General features: G+C 37.0%; 2 protein-coding genes across 3 annotated transcripts; both read left to right on the top strand.

The window, feature by feature from the left end:
* Positions 1-3,919: 3,919 nt before the first annotated feature.
* On the top strand, positions 3,920-5,645 carry LOC103338002 (protein NUCLEAR FUSION DEFECTIVE 4-like). Its single transcript, XM_089054657.1, has one exon. The coding sequence runs from the start codon at positions 4,005-4,007 to the stop codon at positions 5,508-5,510; it is 1,506 nt and encodes a 501-aa protein (XP_088910783.1). The 5' UTR covers positions 3,920-4,004; the 3' UTR covers positions 5,511-5,645.
* A 5,755-nt stretch (positions 5,646-11,400) lies between these two features.
* On the top strand, positions 11,401-14,947 carry LOC103337713 (APETALA2-like protein 3). Of its 2 annotated transcripts, XM_008240886.2 has the most exons (10): positions 11,401-12,210; positions 12,307-12,332; positions 12,456-12,486; positions 12,621-12,708; positions 12,799-12,944; positions 13,191-13,235; positions 13,339-13,442; positions 13,595-13,731; positions 13,850-13,966; positions 14,336-14,947. In XM_008240886.2, the coding sequence occupies exons 1-10, from the start codon at positions 11,735-11,737 to the stop codon at positions 14,588-14,590; spliced, it is 1,425 nt and encodes a 474-aa protein (XP_008239108.1). In that variant the 5' UTR covers positions 11,401-11,734; the 3' UTR covers positions 14,591-14,947. The 2 variants fall into 2 exon arrangements, with proteins under 2 accessions (XP_008239108.1, XP_008239114.1); XM_008240892.2 differs by lacking the exon at positions 13,191-13,235.
* Positions 14,948-15,245: the final 298 nt, after the last annotated feature.

The following is a 15,245-nucleotide window of genomic DNA, read 5'->3' as shown; positions in this document are numbered from 1 at the left end:
TTTTATGTGAATGGTGGATGCATGGCACGTCGGTTTGGTTCTTTCTTTCTTGAAGGGTTGATGCTGCTTATATGCTTTTATTATTCTTGATACGGCAAATTGGTTTTGTTGTTTCATGATAGCATTAGGGTTGTTTTGTTTGAAAACCAGCAATAATTACATTTTCAACTCAGGAAATTTGATAGAGAGTTTGTTAATAGCCAGAATGATGCTAAAGGTACTATAGTCCGGTTGATTAACAGTTGAGGATCATAATAATAGGCGCCTAATGCCTAAGCTGAATTGTGCTTGTTTAAGGCAAGGCTTAATTCATAACATTGATATTTGAGTTCAAATATCTCTAATTTCTTTGAATGCTTGAAAAATGTCTTTACTTTCTTTGTAATAATACTGAATCTTGTGGTTTTTGGGTTTAATAGATATATGCTAATCAAAGTCTGTATTTAGTTATGGATGATGAGTTCCGGAAATTTCACTGGAACCCAAATTGCAAGCCAGTTCTCCAAATCTTGTCAATGAGGGCTTTCAAGGCAGCCTTGCTTTGTTCAGTAGCAAATTTTTGCCTTTTAGCATCTTGTGTTTGGTTGATCAGAAAATTTGGCATTGTCCGTTTTGTAAAATGGCTGAAAATAGTAACTACCCGTATCCACGTTTCTTTATATATATATATATAAACACGATTAAACGGCAAATGTTATACTATTTATTATTAAAAATAAAAATGAAAATAAAATAGGTCCCCCAGTGAAATTAATTAAACTAATCTGAATTAATTAAAAAAACAAACAAATTTATCAATTCAAAACTAAATAATTAATTTAAATCTTAAATGCCCAAGTGTCTCAAAGCCCAAAGCCATCTTTTTGATAATTAAATATTATATATTCAATGCCCAAGTTGAATTTGAAGCCCAATTGTCTTCCACTTGGCCCAACTTCCAATTGCTTTGTGTGGGCCAACTTCCAATTACCTATTTTGGCCCAACTCCCAAGTACCCAATGTACTTTAATAGTCTTCAAAGAAATTTTCAAAAAACCAGTATAGCCGGCTCAAGACATCTCTTTTCAACTGAGAAACAATACAAGATCATTTTGTTCCATTTTTTGTCAAATAGTGAAGGATATTCCATTAACGACGACTAGATTATCTCCTATCATCTTTCGCTTCTATGCCTACAGGGCTTATCCCTGGATGGAATAATGTCTAGGACTCGAGACGGCTATACTATTTATTAAAAGAAAATTAGCAAGGGTACTGTTTCGGAAAAACAAAAAGGTCAAAAAAATACAGTATAGCCGGCCGGAGATCTCTTGAAATATATTTGTTAAAGAAAATTTTAAAATAACCCCTGCAAGAGTGGGTATGAATCGATTTCTTCTTTTTCCTTAGGCTAACTTACCTTACTACCAAGCATATGAATGATCATAAAGTTCGACCACTACATAATATTTCGATATATATTATTTTTATTCAATAATACGTAAAATTGTGTGTATTGTTGAAAATTTTGTAAAAACACGTGCATTAAACATGAAAAATCCGCACGTACGTGTATTGTACGTTTTCCTTGTGTACGAAAAATGAAAGTATTGTTGAAAAATACGTATGTATGTATATAACACGATTATTAAACGGCAATATGTTATACTATTTATTATTTAAAATAAAAATGAAAACGAAATATGCCCCCCCAGTGAAATTAATTAAGCTAATCTGAATTAATTAAAAAAAGAAACAAATTTATTAATTCGAAACTAAATAATTAATTTAAATCTTAAATGCCCAAGTGCCCCAAGGCCCAATGCCATCTTTTTTATAATTAAATATTATATATTCAATGCCCAAGTTGAATTTGAAGCCCAATTGGCTTCTACTCTCAACTTCCAATTGCTTTTTGTAGGGCTACCACACTTATAAAGACCTCACTTTTTCTTCTTTATACCAGTGTGAGACAAAAGTCATTGAATTTCATTCAAACTTCCAACAAGAACTGAGAAATAAGTTCTCAAGAGAGAAGGGAAATAAATTATGCAAGTCGTAGGTGGTCCAACAATTATGTGATATATATATATATATAATATTTTCATCCTCCTAGTTAATTTTTGCATGTATTATGAGTTCAAAAGTTTTATATAGATATTTTGTGAGAGATCTCCACACACAAGAAATCATGGCTCGAAACCGTGGACATGTAACCATAAGGAACCCATTAATTTTCTTTTTTTCGTAATGACATCCTACAAAGAAAAAAGTCGACAAAGTATTCGGCAAATTTATTATTCTTGGCTCCTGTCGTAGAGTTGTATATAAACGCGACATCTTTCACTTCTATTTGTGTTGGCGACTGCAGGTCTAGCCAAGTACCTGGAACTCGAAGCCTTATACCACCACATTCAACATGTTATTTGCTAGATGAAGGAAAAACAAAAGATGTTATTTTCCATATGAAAGCCAAAAAAAAGAAGTTGTTATTTGCTAGTGAAGCAGACAAATTTGATTTGTTCAATGGTTCTTCCGAAAGACAATGAAGATTTATTAGTTGCCTGAACCTTACTTTTCTCATCAACCAAACAGAAAAGCCTTTTCTTCGTTATTCTTTTTTTGGTCAGTTTTGTTGTTTTAAATGGACTTCAATGATCATTACTAGATGTAATTGGGTTGAGTAATATGCAGTAGATAGTGAGATTTCAATGGCGAATGCAACTACGGGACCCTACTCATTTAGTTAATCCGTGTTGTATGATTCAACATTACTCCATAAGGTCGTATTCAGGTTTATTAAAGTCGTATTCAACGGACTTTTAATTACGTTGAATTTTTTTATCTATAATATATATATATATATATATATATTATAAAGGCAGAAGGTCTTATTTTTATTAAAACTGATCATTTATATATTATTTATAAAATAAATTTTTACTTAATCATGATACATCAAAAATCATAAAAGAATAGCCATATATAATTGTACAATTTATTCATACAATACATAATTAAAAATGAATTATTTTTTTCCTAATAATGCTCCTTAAATGTGATTATCTTGTCGAAATTCAAATACAATTACTCATTTTTCACATTAATTTATTAGTCGTATTAGATTGCAAGTTGTGTTATAGTAGTGTTTTGTGTAGAGGAATGATCAGAATACCGTCCCCGCCCCACTCCGAATACTATATCCGAAAATTTTCCCAAACCCGTCATATGCAATTTCTATCTTTCATGGTACATATCCTATCTATTAGGGTCTAGTCCTGCAAAGACTCTAACCCGTGGGGAAATTGTCGCTCCTACCAGTCATGGCCTTGTGGGCTCTGGCTTGAAGAAAAGGGCTTTAACATCATGGTCAACATGTTGAGGCAGCATAGTCAATGTTTTGTTTTAGCTGATGAAGCTGTGATATGCTTGAAGTGCCTAGACTCTAAGGTGTCAGTGCCAAAAGCCTCATTGATAGGGAAATTCCGCTTGGAAGGGTTTCAACTAGAATCAGTTTCTAAGCATTGATTAAAGTATCGAGAACTAATGTTAGTTTTAGACTTCGCCTAAGAAAATCAGTTTTAAACCAATTGAGACCAGCAAAACTCACAAGCTACCCATGCTCTCATTTGGGGAATCATTCAACGCTAATCCCTGCAGCCAAACCATCACAATCTCAAGGAGGCTTTGCATCCAGCATCAACAATCCAATCCCATTTCCCATAACTCACAGCTAATTTCACTTTTTTATTTTCTTTTCTTTTCTTTCATACCAAACAGGCCAAATGTGTGAGGCACTGCGCTTCATAGTGTTCATGATCAAAAGCAGATAGGTCACAGTTTTTGCCTCATTCATGATGATGGCTTGTTCTGGTGGAACCTATCTGTTTGGGACCTATTCCAAAGAGCTGAAGCAAACTTTGGGTTATGACCAATCAACCCTAAATTTGTTGGGTTTTTTCAATGATATTGGAGCAAATATTGGCATTAATTTTTTCTGGCTTAATTGCTGAGGTCAACCCAACATGGTTTGTGCTCCTGATTGGTGCAGCCATGAACTTGTTTGGCTACTTGATTATGTGGTTAGGTGTCACAGGCAAGATTGCCAAGCCAGCAGTCTGAAAATGCGCACCCACATTGCCATTGGAGCCAATTCTCAAAGCTTTGTGAACACAGGAGCCCTTGTGACTTGTGTCAAAAACTTCCCAGAAAGCAGAGCCATTATGCTTGGCCTCTTAAAAGGGTATGTTGGGCTCAGTGGTGCAATTATAACCCAACTCTATCTCGCTTTCTATGGCAATGACAGGAAGGTTCTGATTCTTCTTGTTGCGTGGCTGCCTGCTCTGATTGGAGTGATTTTTGTGTACACAATTAGACCCATGGAGGTTGAAAGCAAACCCAGTGATCTCAAAGTGCTTTTCTACTTTCTTTTTGTGTCAATTGCTTTTGACCTTTTTCTCATGGCAATAATTCTCATTCAGAAAAGCATTACATTCTCCAAAGGAACCCAAGCACTCACAGCCACTGCTGTCTGTTTTCTGCTTCGGTTTCCTTTGTCTATTTCCATAAGTGAAGAGTTGGATAACTTTAAGCTCAAGGAACACCCGAAACCTCCTACTCAGATATCCATTGTCCATTTAGAAACAAACCCACCAAACCAAGCCATTTCAGCACCAAAAACATTGTCAATTTCTTCCTCTTCCCATCCCAGATGCACACCTTTCTTCTCCAACATTTTCAACAAGCCGCCAAGAGGAGATGACTACACAATCTTACAAACCCTCTTCAGCATTGATACGCTGATCTTTTTAATTGCAACACTCTTTGGACTTGGCTCAAGCTTGACTGCTGTGGCCAATTTTGGCCAAATTGGTGAGTCATTGGATTACAAACCTGAAACCATTCATACTTTCATGTCACTCATCAGCATATGGAACTTTTTTGGTAGAGTCTTTTCTGGGTTTGTCTCAGAAATCCTACTCATGAGAGACCAAATTCCCAGACCCCTTATGGTCACAATTGTCCTTGTCATAGCAACCACAGGCTACCTTCTCATTGCTTTCCCATTCCCCGGTGCTTTGTACATTGCTTCACTGGTCATTGGGTTCACATTAGAGGCTCAGTTGCCATTGGTTTACTCTATCATTTCTGAAATCTTTGGCTTGAAATACTATTCTACCCTTTTCAACTTTGGCCAATTGGCAGGTCCTCTTGGCTCTTATCTGCTCACTGTGAAGGTCACTGGAATGATCTATGACAAAGAGGCAAGGAAGGACTTTGCAAAGTTGGGCCAGACTAGGACTCAAGTGAAGGACCTCACCTGCATTGGAACTCATTGTTTTAAGATGGCTTTCATCATTTTGGCTGCAGTCACATTCTTTTCGGCTCTCGTTTCATTTATTTTGGTCGAGAGAACCAAGCCATTCTACAAAGGTAACATATACAAAAAGTTAAGAGAGAATGCTGAGCAAGTCAAGGCTGAAGAGGTAGAAGAAATGGCTTCACCGTCATTTTCTAATGGATTTAAATGATCACTTGGATAAGGACGATTCTATGGGTAATGTTCTCTCTTGTTGGACAGGCTAGCAATGCAACAATTCGTGTTTTGTCAAACTGTAAATTTGAACACCTTATATTTAAAAGGGAATCTAGCACAGTTTGGTAGCATACTTATGTTATGTTGTTAAATTGTCTATTGAAAGGTTGGAAATGTCACCGCTGACCTTGTAGACATCAAGAAATCCTTGTAATTTGTAAACATGGGCGCACATTCAATTCTTTAGTATGAGTTAACATTTTTTCAATACACCGAGTTTCTTCATATCGTTTCGCAATTCTTATATTGTATTCATCCAAATTAGAAGAAAAATACCACTATCATAATGCAATGATTCACTGAAAAGTAAAATATAAACTATTGGAGCATAAAATTTCGAGTCCTCCAACAAGTAATTTGATTTCCATGTTGAGAAGTCGGACACCATTTCGATTACCATCAGTGAAGGAGGGGGGTACCTACAAGAAAAACACTCCGACGCTCAAGTCAATAAGAGTATAATCGCAGGAGAGTTTAGAATAGTATTGAACCTGATTTTCTCCTTTTTTTTGGGATGTTGTGTTAATTGGTCTTTTATAGGCATGGAGTCTTGGGCTCCAACTCTCACATTCCTCATTTTTCTCCATGACTCAAGATAATGAATGTCATGTTACTTGATTTTCTCCACTCCCTCAAGTTTAGGATGTATGGGTAGTGGGTTATTGTTTATGGAGTAAATTTTGCTCCTCCACATGCCCCCTTTTCTCTCTCCATATACGTTTCGTTCTCGGGTGTGGAGAAAGAAAATATTCATTGTAGGAATTTGTTCCATGTGAGATTTCGAGAAGTGTCAAGTAATATAATAAATACATTTATTAACTAACGAACATGAGGAAATATAAGTTTTGGAATTTATAAGCAAACCAAGTTTGTTACCTTTTCACCACGACTATGCAAAGATTCATGAGTAAAACATTACCTTGAGAAATCCAAAACTTGAGAAATCCAAGTCCTTGAGTTGTGATAATGTATTGTCAAATTTGATGAACTTTAATTGGGATCAACAGAGAATCCAATTGATTAGGATCGATTAAGGATCTGATTGATGGCCCCTAGTGGATTGATAACCACAGGGTGATGTAGGGATCAACATGGACCCAATTGATTGCCCTCAGAGGATTGGTAACCTTAGAGTGATGTAGGGATCAACATGGACCCAATTGATCGCCCAAGAGAATTGGTAACCTCATGGTGATGTTGAGATCGGCATGGATCCAATTGATTGCCCCTAGGGATTGGTAATCCTTAGGGTGATGTAGAGATCGACAGACCCAATTGATTGCCCCAAGACGATTGGTAACCTCATGGTGATGTTGGGATCATCATGGATCCAATTGATTGCCCCAATGAGATTGATAACCCTCAAGGTGATGTAGGGATCGACAGTGACCCAATTGATAGCCCCCAGAGGGTTGGTAACCTCGGGGTGATATTGAGATCGGCATAGATCCAATTGATTGCCCTCAAGGGATTGGTAATCCTCGGGGGTGATGTAAGGATCGACATGGATCCAATTGATTGCCCCCAGGCTGATGTAGGGATCGGCATGAATCTAATTTTGCCTCAAGGTATTGTAGGCCTTAGGTGAAATTTTGTTGGAGATCGACAAAGGATCCAATAATATTGTTAAACAATTGATATGAACGAAGATAGTTTGTGGAATTTTGAAGCATACCATATTTGTTGTGCTTTGATAATGACTAAATTGTCGCTCAAGCACCACTTCATGGAGCGTGTTGGCTTTGGTACACACCTTTCCTTTCTTTAATTTATCATCAACTTCGTTAGTTGAGTTTTGTTGGTCTTTGAAATAAAATTTGGATTTTCTTCCAGTTTGCAAACTTTGCGTGACGTTCCCATTACACCTGCCTATGTCACGTTGAGTTTCAAATCATATAAACATATTTTTGTCAATTATCAAAATCATAAATTGTGGTGACTAAAGAGGCATAGAATATAATTTTCTTAGATTTATAATCAATTTTCATGCAAATTGAAAAATGAACTTGGGATTAACCAAATGAATATAAAAATGAGACATTTAAAAGGTCTTCCACGAGATGAACAATTAATTCTTGCAGGACTCAAATTGGGTGCGTAAGCACTTGATGAATATACGATTATTAATGCATTACAATAAGAATTTCAAGAAATATAATAGTTGAGCTAGTCTATACGTGTAGACAGTAGAAGCTAACTATATTGAAAAGATAACCAAAAATTATTAGGATATAACTTCCATGATAGACTTGGGCAATAACATATGCAGCGGAGAGAATAACCCATTGCATTGGCAAATAGTTGACAGAGTTGTTGTTCACATAGATAAAATCATATAGAAATCATTTTAAAAGAAAGGTAATCAAAATAAAGCATATCTCGACTTGGAGACCAGCCAAGTTATACATGCACCAGGCATCATGTCAAAATTGTTTTATTACTCACTGTAGCAATTAGTAGCATTCCATTCAAAACTATAATTTTACTGAGGCAAACATGCCTCTAGGCAAAGTTAATTGACAATAAGCATACTCTATGAGCATCTTTCGATGAATGTAAATGTTCCAAATCCTTTTTATGCGGGACTTAGCTGGTGGCCCCATTCCATTGGTTGTTAGCCAATTCAAAGATTACTCAACGTTGGCGGCTTATGGGGTGTGTAAGGTGTGCGACCGCACAGGGCTCCTAAAATTGAGGGGCCTTCAAATTTTTCCATGTCAACCCATTAAATTAACTAAAACACGAAAATAAAAATGAAATATTAAATATCACCCCACAACACCACATGCAAGGCACCAAAACCAAAATTGAATTGAATATTAATTATCAACAAATTCTACGACTTAGAGAATAGAGGCCCTAATTTAATTCATTTTCCTCTTCCCAACTCTCATGCTGCAACTCTTCTTTTTATTTATTTATTATGGTTTGAAACCTGTGTTTTCATCTTCCCAACTCTCAAGCTGCAAAACCATTCTAATATTCTTTTCTCTTTCAGTAAGTCTTTCTCACTCTCCTCCATCAAAATAAAGCCATTTTTCTTCAGTACCAGTGTACCACCTTTTTCCATCAAATTTTGGATTGTAAAAACCCAAACTTTAGCCCTTTTCCCAAAATCACAGTTCTTTTCTCCCTCTCTTATTCACATGAGAATTCACCATGCATTGAAATTGGAAAATCAATTTATCAGCTCTGTGATTTTGAAGGGTGACTAAATAAATTTTTTTGGGAAGCTCTTTCCGAATCAGAAATTTTTGTTTCTATATGGATTTTTTTTCCTACTTATATAGGGCCTTGACATCCATATTTGCACAGGCCTCCAAAATCAATGGACCGGCTCTGGTTGAGTTCCCCTAGCACCAAACGATTGCATGTCTACCAATAAATCAATAAAATAAATAAATAAAAATTGATACAAATATTTGGAAAACTTGAAAATAGTGAAGAAGTTTTAGAAGAAATTGTCTTGTTAAATTCTAGAGCCGCGAGGGATTATACATTCCCTTTGTTACTTTTTCCTTTCATTCTTTATCAGAGACTTGAGAAATCCCATTAAAGCCACAAACGCAAAGGAAAACAATAGTAGCGAAAGCCAATTCGTGAAATCCTAAAAAGAGAGTTTAGAAATTCTTCCTTGTTCAGGGGATTAGACTCGTGCCCCCATTGTAGCACAAGTGAGCTTTCAATCACACAGTGTCAATTGCTTCTCAAGGTAACTTTTTGTACGTTTTTCACAGACGGCGTCAATTATTGGAGCATAAAATTTCGGGTCCTCCAACAAGTAATTTGATTTTCATATTGAGAAGTCGGACACCATTCCGATTACCATCAGTGAAGGAGGGGGGTACAACGGCAGACGGGGGTACAACGGCAGACGAAGTCTAATGTAACCAATTAACATAAACTTATTACAAGTAACTTTGATTTCTAATAACATAATTTTATGTTGTAAACAAAATTTGCATGGGCTATATATCCCATGAAAATGAACCAACTCAGCTTGCCAGCCCAGTCAACCCCCAACCCACCTCAATAAACATGTATGGCTGCCAGCTAAGATTAGAAGAAAAAACAAAATACAAAGACACACATACATATCTTCCGACTATGAATTTTTGGACACTCTTTTTGTTCAAGTTAAGCGCAAGCAATGCACAGTATGAAATTAAAAACGTATCGAGAAAACGCGGTTATCATCAAAACACATGTTGAGTGGTTAACGACGATGAGGCTTAAAACTAACGGATTGTGCCATTCGTTTTTTCTTTTGTGCGTTTCTCCGACGGTTTAGGACACGTCGGGTGTTTTGCGCTTTTTGTATATAACGAGTTAAACGACGAGGAATGAGAGATAGCTGTGTTTTATGGTACCGACACCGAATCATATGAGGGCAGAAACAAATAATATTTTAAATATATATTCTTGTATTTTATAAAAGAAGAATTGTCATTGAGACAAAAAAAAAAAAAATAGAAGAAGAAGAATTGTCATTTTGGGCAGGCAATGGGCCCAGTTGGGTTGGGTCTACCTAATTTCGGCTTCTGTCGTTTTTGGGTACTTAAGGAAGACGTGTACGGATACTGCCACACACCAACTTGGAATTGCAGATTGTTTTAGTAATATATACATATAGTAATTGTTTTAGTAATATATTGAGTAACATTCTACATGACCAATTTATGTATCACATTGTTGATATCATTAATAATTTAATAAAGTTGTGATACATTTATATTGAGTGTGAGAAGTAACCGCTTCTCATACAAAATTGGAGTCTACTAATACAAATAATCTCACTCTTATTAAAATATGATGTTCGTACTGAGTGTGAGAGTAATCGCTTCTCATACAGAAGTGGAGTTTACTCATACAAATAATCTCACTCCTATTGAAATATGATGTTCGTGTCGTTTTCTTGGTTGATAAAGATGAATCAAACAACTTTTCAAAATTTATTGAAAATAATATTCACAACATTATCACATTGTCTCAAATGCTTGGTGTGATTAAACCCAAGTAACAACTTAATGATTGATTAACTCTTATAATATATGCTGTCATATCCTAAGCAACATCAAAAGGAAAAGCAAAAGGCAAAAGAACAGAAATTGACAAGTTTGTCTAACTGAGAGTTTCAAAGGCAAGTGTGTGCCAATTAGTCCCAACAAACAAATCATAAAAACTGATTATCTTTATTGATAAATGTTGATGGCTATGGCTAAGTGGCTATGTGTCAGCCAGATGAGAGCGTTGGGGGGGTAGGGGGCAATATGAACCAGGGAATGGTCTAGTCACCCACATATGAGATGTGACACATTCACACACCCCCATATTCCCACCGCTCTCTGACTGATTGAACCCCCCACTCTATCTCATCCTCCTCTCTCTCAGCCCGCCATCAAACCCTACAACTTCTTCATTCATTCACTCTAAAGAAGTAGGTGCCAAATATTACTAAGTTCATGAATGAATGTTCTGTTATCGAGTATCTTATATGTTGTTAAATTAAACTAATAGGTACCAAAATATGAATTCACTTAATCAATTAGAAATTTGTGTGTGCGATTGATTGTGGATCGTAGAAGTATATGCATTTCAGATTTAGACCGACATATATGAATTCCACTGTGAGATTCACGTGCATTTACAGTTAATAATTAAATACATTTTTGTTAATTATCCAAATTAAGAGTTTTGTGATAAATTGTGTAAAGTTTTCTAACAAGATTGAAATTAATGAATAGTGGGCCAAATGTGTGTAGTGAATTTACCTTCCAATTTAATCCCTTTTTCTTTTGCTCCATAACAAACAACTCTCTCTCTCTCTCTCTCTCTCTAACAACTTTATTAACTTCTTAATTTCGATGGGTTTGCATGAATGAAGAGACTCACAAAGTCGGCCTCACTATGATTCTCTCACGCCGGCGCTTCCAGAACCAACTTCAATTTCAACCACATCTCCTCCTCTCTCGTCTCTCTCAATCCTTTTAACAAACACGTACAAAACAAAGCAAAGCTCTCGAAATGAAAATGCTTTTTCCACTCTCATCATTTTCTCTCACCATTTTCCCACTGCCATTGCTCTCTCTGTGAATTCACGTCCCAAACACCGAACCCACCACGCCACCCAAACAAAGCCCAAATCTTTACACAAAAGCAATGCTAGATCTCAACCTCAGCTTCGTCTGCAACGACGTCGTCTCCAGCTCCGACAACAACCTTCTTCACCTTCCCGCTACCACCTCCCCAATCCAGAGCTCAGCCAGCTTCAACTCCTCCTCCAACCTCACTGCCGCCGGCGACGACGAAGACTCGTCCACCCTCAACTTCCTCTCCCCAAACGACGTCGCTGCAGACGACAACGCTCACTGTGATGCTCGGACCATCCAGCTCTTCCCGCTCGCGCAATCCGTACTCTCTTCTTCTTCGTCGTCATCGTCTTCGAGAAAGCAGTGGCTGGGACTATCGTCCAATTCCGGATTGGAGGTGGAGCCGAGCTACTATGCTCCTGCGGAGCAGATCGTGCCCCTGCAGCAGAAAGTGAAGAAGAGCCGGAGAGGACCCAGGTCTCGGAGCTCTCAGTATCGGGGCGTTACGTTCTATCGGAGAACTGGGAGATGGGAATCTCATATTTGGTTAGTGTTTGGCTACGGTGATAACACCATTAACACACTGTTTGGATACTTTGATTGTGGCATGAATTTGAGCTCTGTCATTTCTTTTTTGTGTAGGGATTGCGGGAAACAGGTGTACTTGGGTAAGAAAAATCAAAACCCACCGCTTAGTCCTTTTTTTTTCTTTTTTTCTTTTTTTCCTTTTTTCTTTTTCTGGCTGATTATATTTTTCTTTTTGTCTTTTGTTTATTGTTCTGAAATTTTAGGAGGATTTGACACTGCTCATGCTGCAGCTAGGTAAGAAATAAGAATCCTATTGTTTCATATAAATGTTTTTTTAAATAAAAAATTTAGTGCATGTTTTTTTTCTTTTCTTTTTTTTCTTTTAACGTTTCGGGTATTTGTGGGTGTTTTGGTAAACATGAACTTAGGGCATATGATCGAGCTGCGATCAAGTTCCGTGGAACTGAAGCTGATATTAATTTCAATGTTAGTGATTATGAAGACGATATTAAGCAGGTCGGTTTTGGAGTGTTATGTGTACAATATGGTGAAGATTTTTCCTGGCATTGTCTTATTTCGTTCTGGGGTTGAATTTGACTGACGCAGATGAGCAATTTTACAAAGGAAGAGTTTGTGCATATCCTGCGTCGCCAGAGCACCGGATTCTCTAGAGGAAGCTCAAAATACAGGGGAGTCACGTTGCACAAATGTGGCCGCTGGGAAGCTCGTATGGGCCAGTTTCTGGGCAAGAAGTAAGAACCCCTTTCTGTTTTTACTGTCATTATTTTATGTGTTAGTGTGTTTGAATATGGATTTTGAGTATTCATCTATGTATGTGGTCTAAGTGATTATGATAAGTGAACAAGGGAACAATACAAAGAATTGTGTTCAGCAAGGACCAAATAAATAGTTGGGACTTCGTTTTTGTAAAGTAAATTGTTCGGATGAATTGAGAAATTGGTTTTCATTGGCTATGGTATTTCATTGCTTGCCTGCAGGTATGTATACCTGGGCCTATTTGATAGCGAGATTGAAGCTGCAAGGTCTTTACGATATTATATAGGCACTGTTTTACTCGATATCTAAGCTTTGAGATCTTACTGACCATGGGATTCATTTAAGTCAGTATTTGTTCTTTGAAATCAGGGCATATGACAAGGCTGCCATCAAATGCAATGGAAGAGAAGCAGTCACCAACTTTGAGCCAAACTCATATGATGGTCAGATAATGTCTGAGGCCCACAATGGAGGTATATTGTTGATAGAGAATCCATTTTTGTAAGATCTTTGTGTGTAATCCTTTGTCAATTTAGTTGAGCAAAAAAAAAAAAAATAAAAAAATAATCGAACTATTCTTTTATTTCTACCAATACATCATCTATCTACAACCCTCTTGGTACAGGCAGTGACAAAAGTCTTGATCTGAACTTGGGAATTGCTCCCCCTTCGGTTTCTGAGCTCCAAAAGAACAACAGCAATTTGAGCAGCTTCCCTGTTCAGCTAGGCTGCGATGATATTCCTATTCACATGAGAACAAGGGTAATGTTGAGATCAACTTTTGAAAGCCCCACTCAGCTGAATTCACCTTTGCTATTGTACAGAAGTCCTTTGCAACTTAAGCTACTCCCTTTAAAGCATTTTATTGTTCTGTTTACAGAATGAGAACTCTGCTCCGGCACCTATGAGGGCTCAACTGTCTCATGGCTCAATGGTGGCGTCTGAGGAGCCTCCTATAATGAGCAACATAAATTCCAGTTTCTTTCCCATCCAAGTGGTAATTTACATTCACTTCTAGTCACAATCATAATTTATTATAAGAAGTTATCAAACCTTAATTTTTCTGCCTGAAGTATTTTCTTGTTGACCTTTGCAATGTTTTCATTTTGATTGTGTTATTGGTGTACACTTCAATTTTTTATGTTAAATCTTCTATCCAATTTACAAAGAATCTCCTTGTTTTTTTACATTCGATATTCCCTTATTGGTCCTTGTTTTCTTAACCCTTGGAAGAAGCATTGCAGGCTTCCCTAATATGAACAAATTCTTTGATTGCAAAGAGGGTTTATTTCCTGTTTATCACCAATCACTGACAATTCTAGTTTTGCTGCGTTTGTTAACAATTCGACTTCTTTTGTATTTTCAGGAAAGAGCAACGGAAAAGAGAATGGATGTCAACTCCTTCCCAAATTGGGCATGGCAACTCCAAGGCCTTAATGGTGGAGCAACTCCAATGCCACTCTTCTCTGCTGCAGCATCATCAGGATTCCCTTCTTCAACAGCCACTTCACCACCAGCTGCTGTCACTCAACTTCATTTTCCTAACACAACTATTCTCCACCACCATTTTTCACCATCGACAGTCACCAACAACATACCCGGTTTCTATTGCAGGAGCTGAAAACCAGAACCAGATAGGATATAAACCACGACACATTAGTATTTTAGTGTAGAATGTAGTCACGGGAGGAGTAGAAAAAGATTGGTAATGAAATTTGTTTTGCTATGATCATGTAAAGCTTATGAAACTTGAGGATCTTGGTCTAGAGGCATGGTAAAATTGAGGTAGTTTTGCCTTCTTCTAACTTGTGGTCACATTCTTTTGCATGCCTCCTTCCTTTGAGGGGTGCTGAAAAGCAGGTGGAGCAAAATCTGATTTGGAAGCTTAAAACAGTTAAATTTCAAATGCCTTTTCTTTTTACTGCTGAATAGTTTGTACTTTAGCGTGAAATGAATGGTATCTTATTTCTGATTCCCAGATTGGTAGTTGCTCATAAAGCTTGACATGCTCTGCTACCAAGCACAAAGCTAGAACAAAACAAAACAAACTTAAAATTCAAACACATTAACAGGCAGCTACATAACCACAGCTTCCAGCAATGCAAATTTTCAGATTTGTAAAGAACAAAGAAAAGGAAATTTATATTTGAGAAAAAAAAAAAAAAAAAAAAAAACTTTCCCCATGATGTGTTAGTTTTAGGAATTGTGGGTTGTTCTTTGGTTGCCAAATGGAGGAGACGTGGACAAGTTGGGGTTGGAGCTAGCTAGCTACGTGT

Source organism: Prunus mume, linkage group LG1 (assembly GCF_029339155.1).
Source record: "Prunus mume cultivar Tortuosa linkage group LG1, ASM2933915v1, whole genome shotgun sequence".
NCBI classification, from domain to species: Eukaryota; Viridiplantae; Streptophyta; class Magnoliopsida; order Rosales; family Rosaceae; genus Prunus; species Prunus mume.
Note: the sequence above shows the minus strand (reverse complement) of the source record. Positions and strands in the feature narration are given on the sequence as shown.

What these genes read in the sequence shown, in the direction of transcription:
- LOC103338002 (XM_089054657.1), top strand. Translation starts at nt 4,005, where the DNA reads ATGGTTTGTGCTCCTGATTGGTGCAGCCATGAACTTGTTTGGCTACTT.
- LOC103337713 (XM_008240886.2), top strand. Translation starts at nt 11,735, where the DNA reads ATGCTAGATCTCAACCTCAGCTTCGTCTGCAACGACGTCGTCTCCAGC. An exon ending in AGATGGGAATCTCATATTTG is followed by an intron (nt 12,211 to 12,306) that starts GTTAGTGTTTGG and finishes TTTTTTGTGTAG; the next exon opens with GGATTGCGGGAAACAGGTGT. An exon ending in GGCCAGTTTCTGGGCAAGAA is followed by an intron (nt 12,945 to 13,190) that starts GTAAGAACCCCT and finishes GCTTGCCTGCAG; the next exon opens with GTATGTATACCTGGGCCTAT.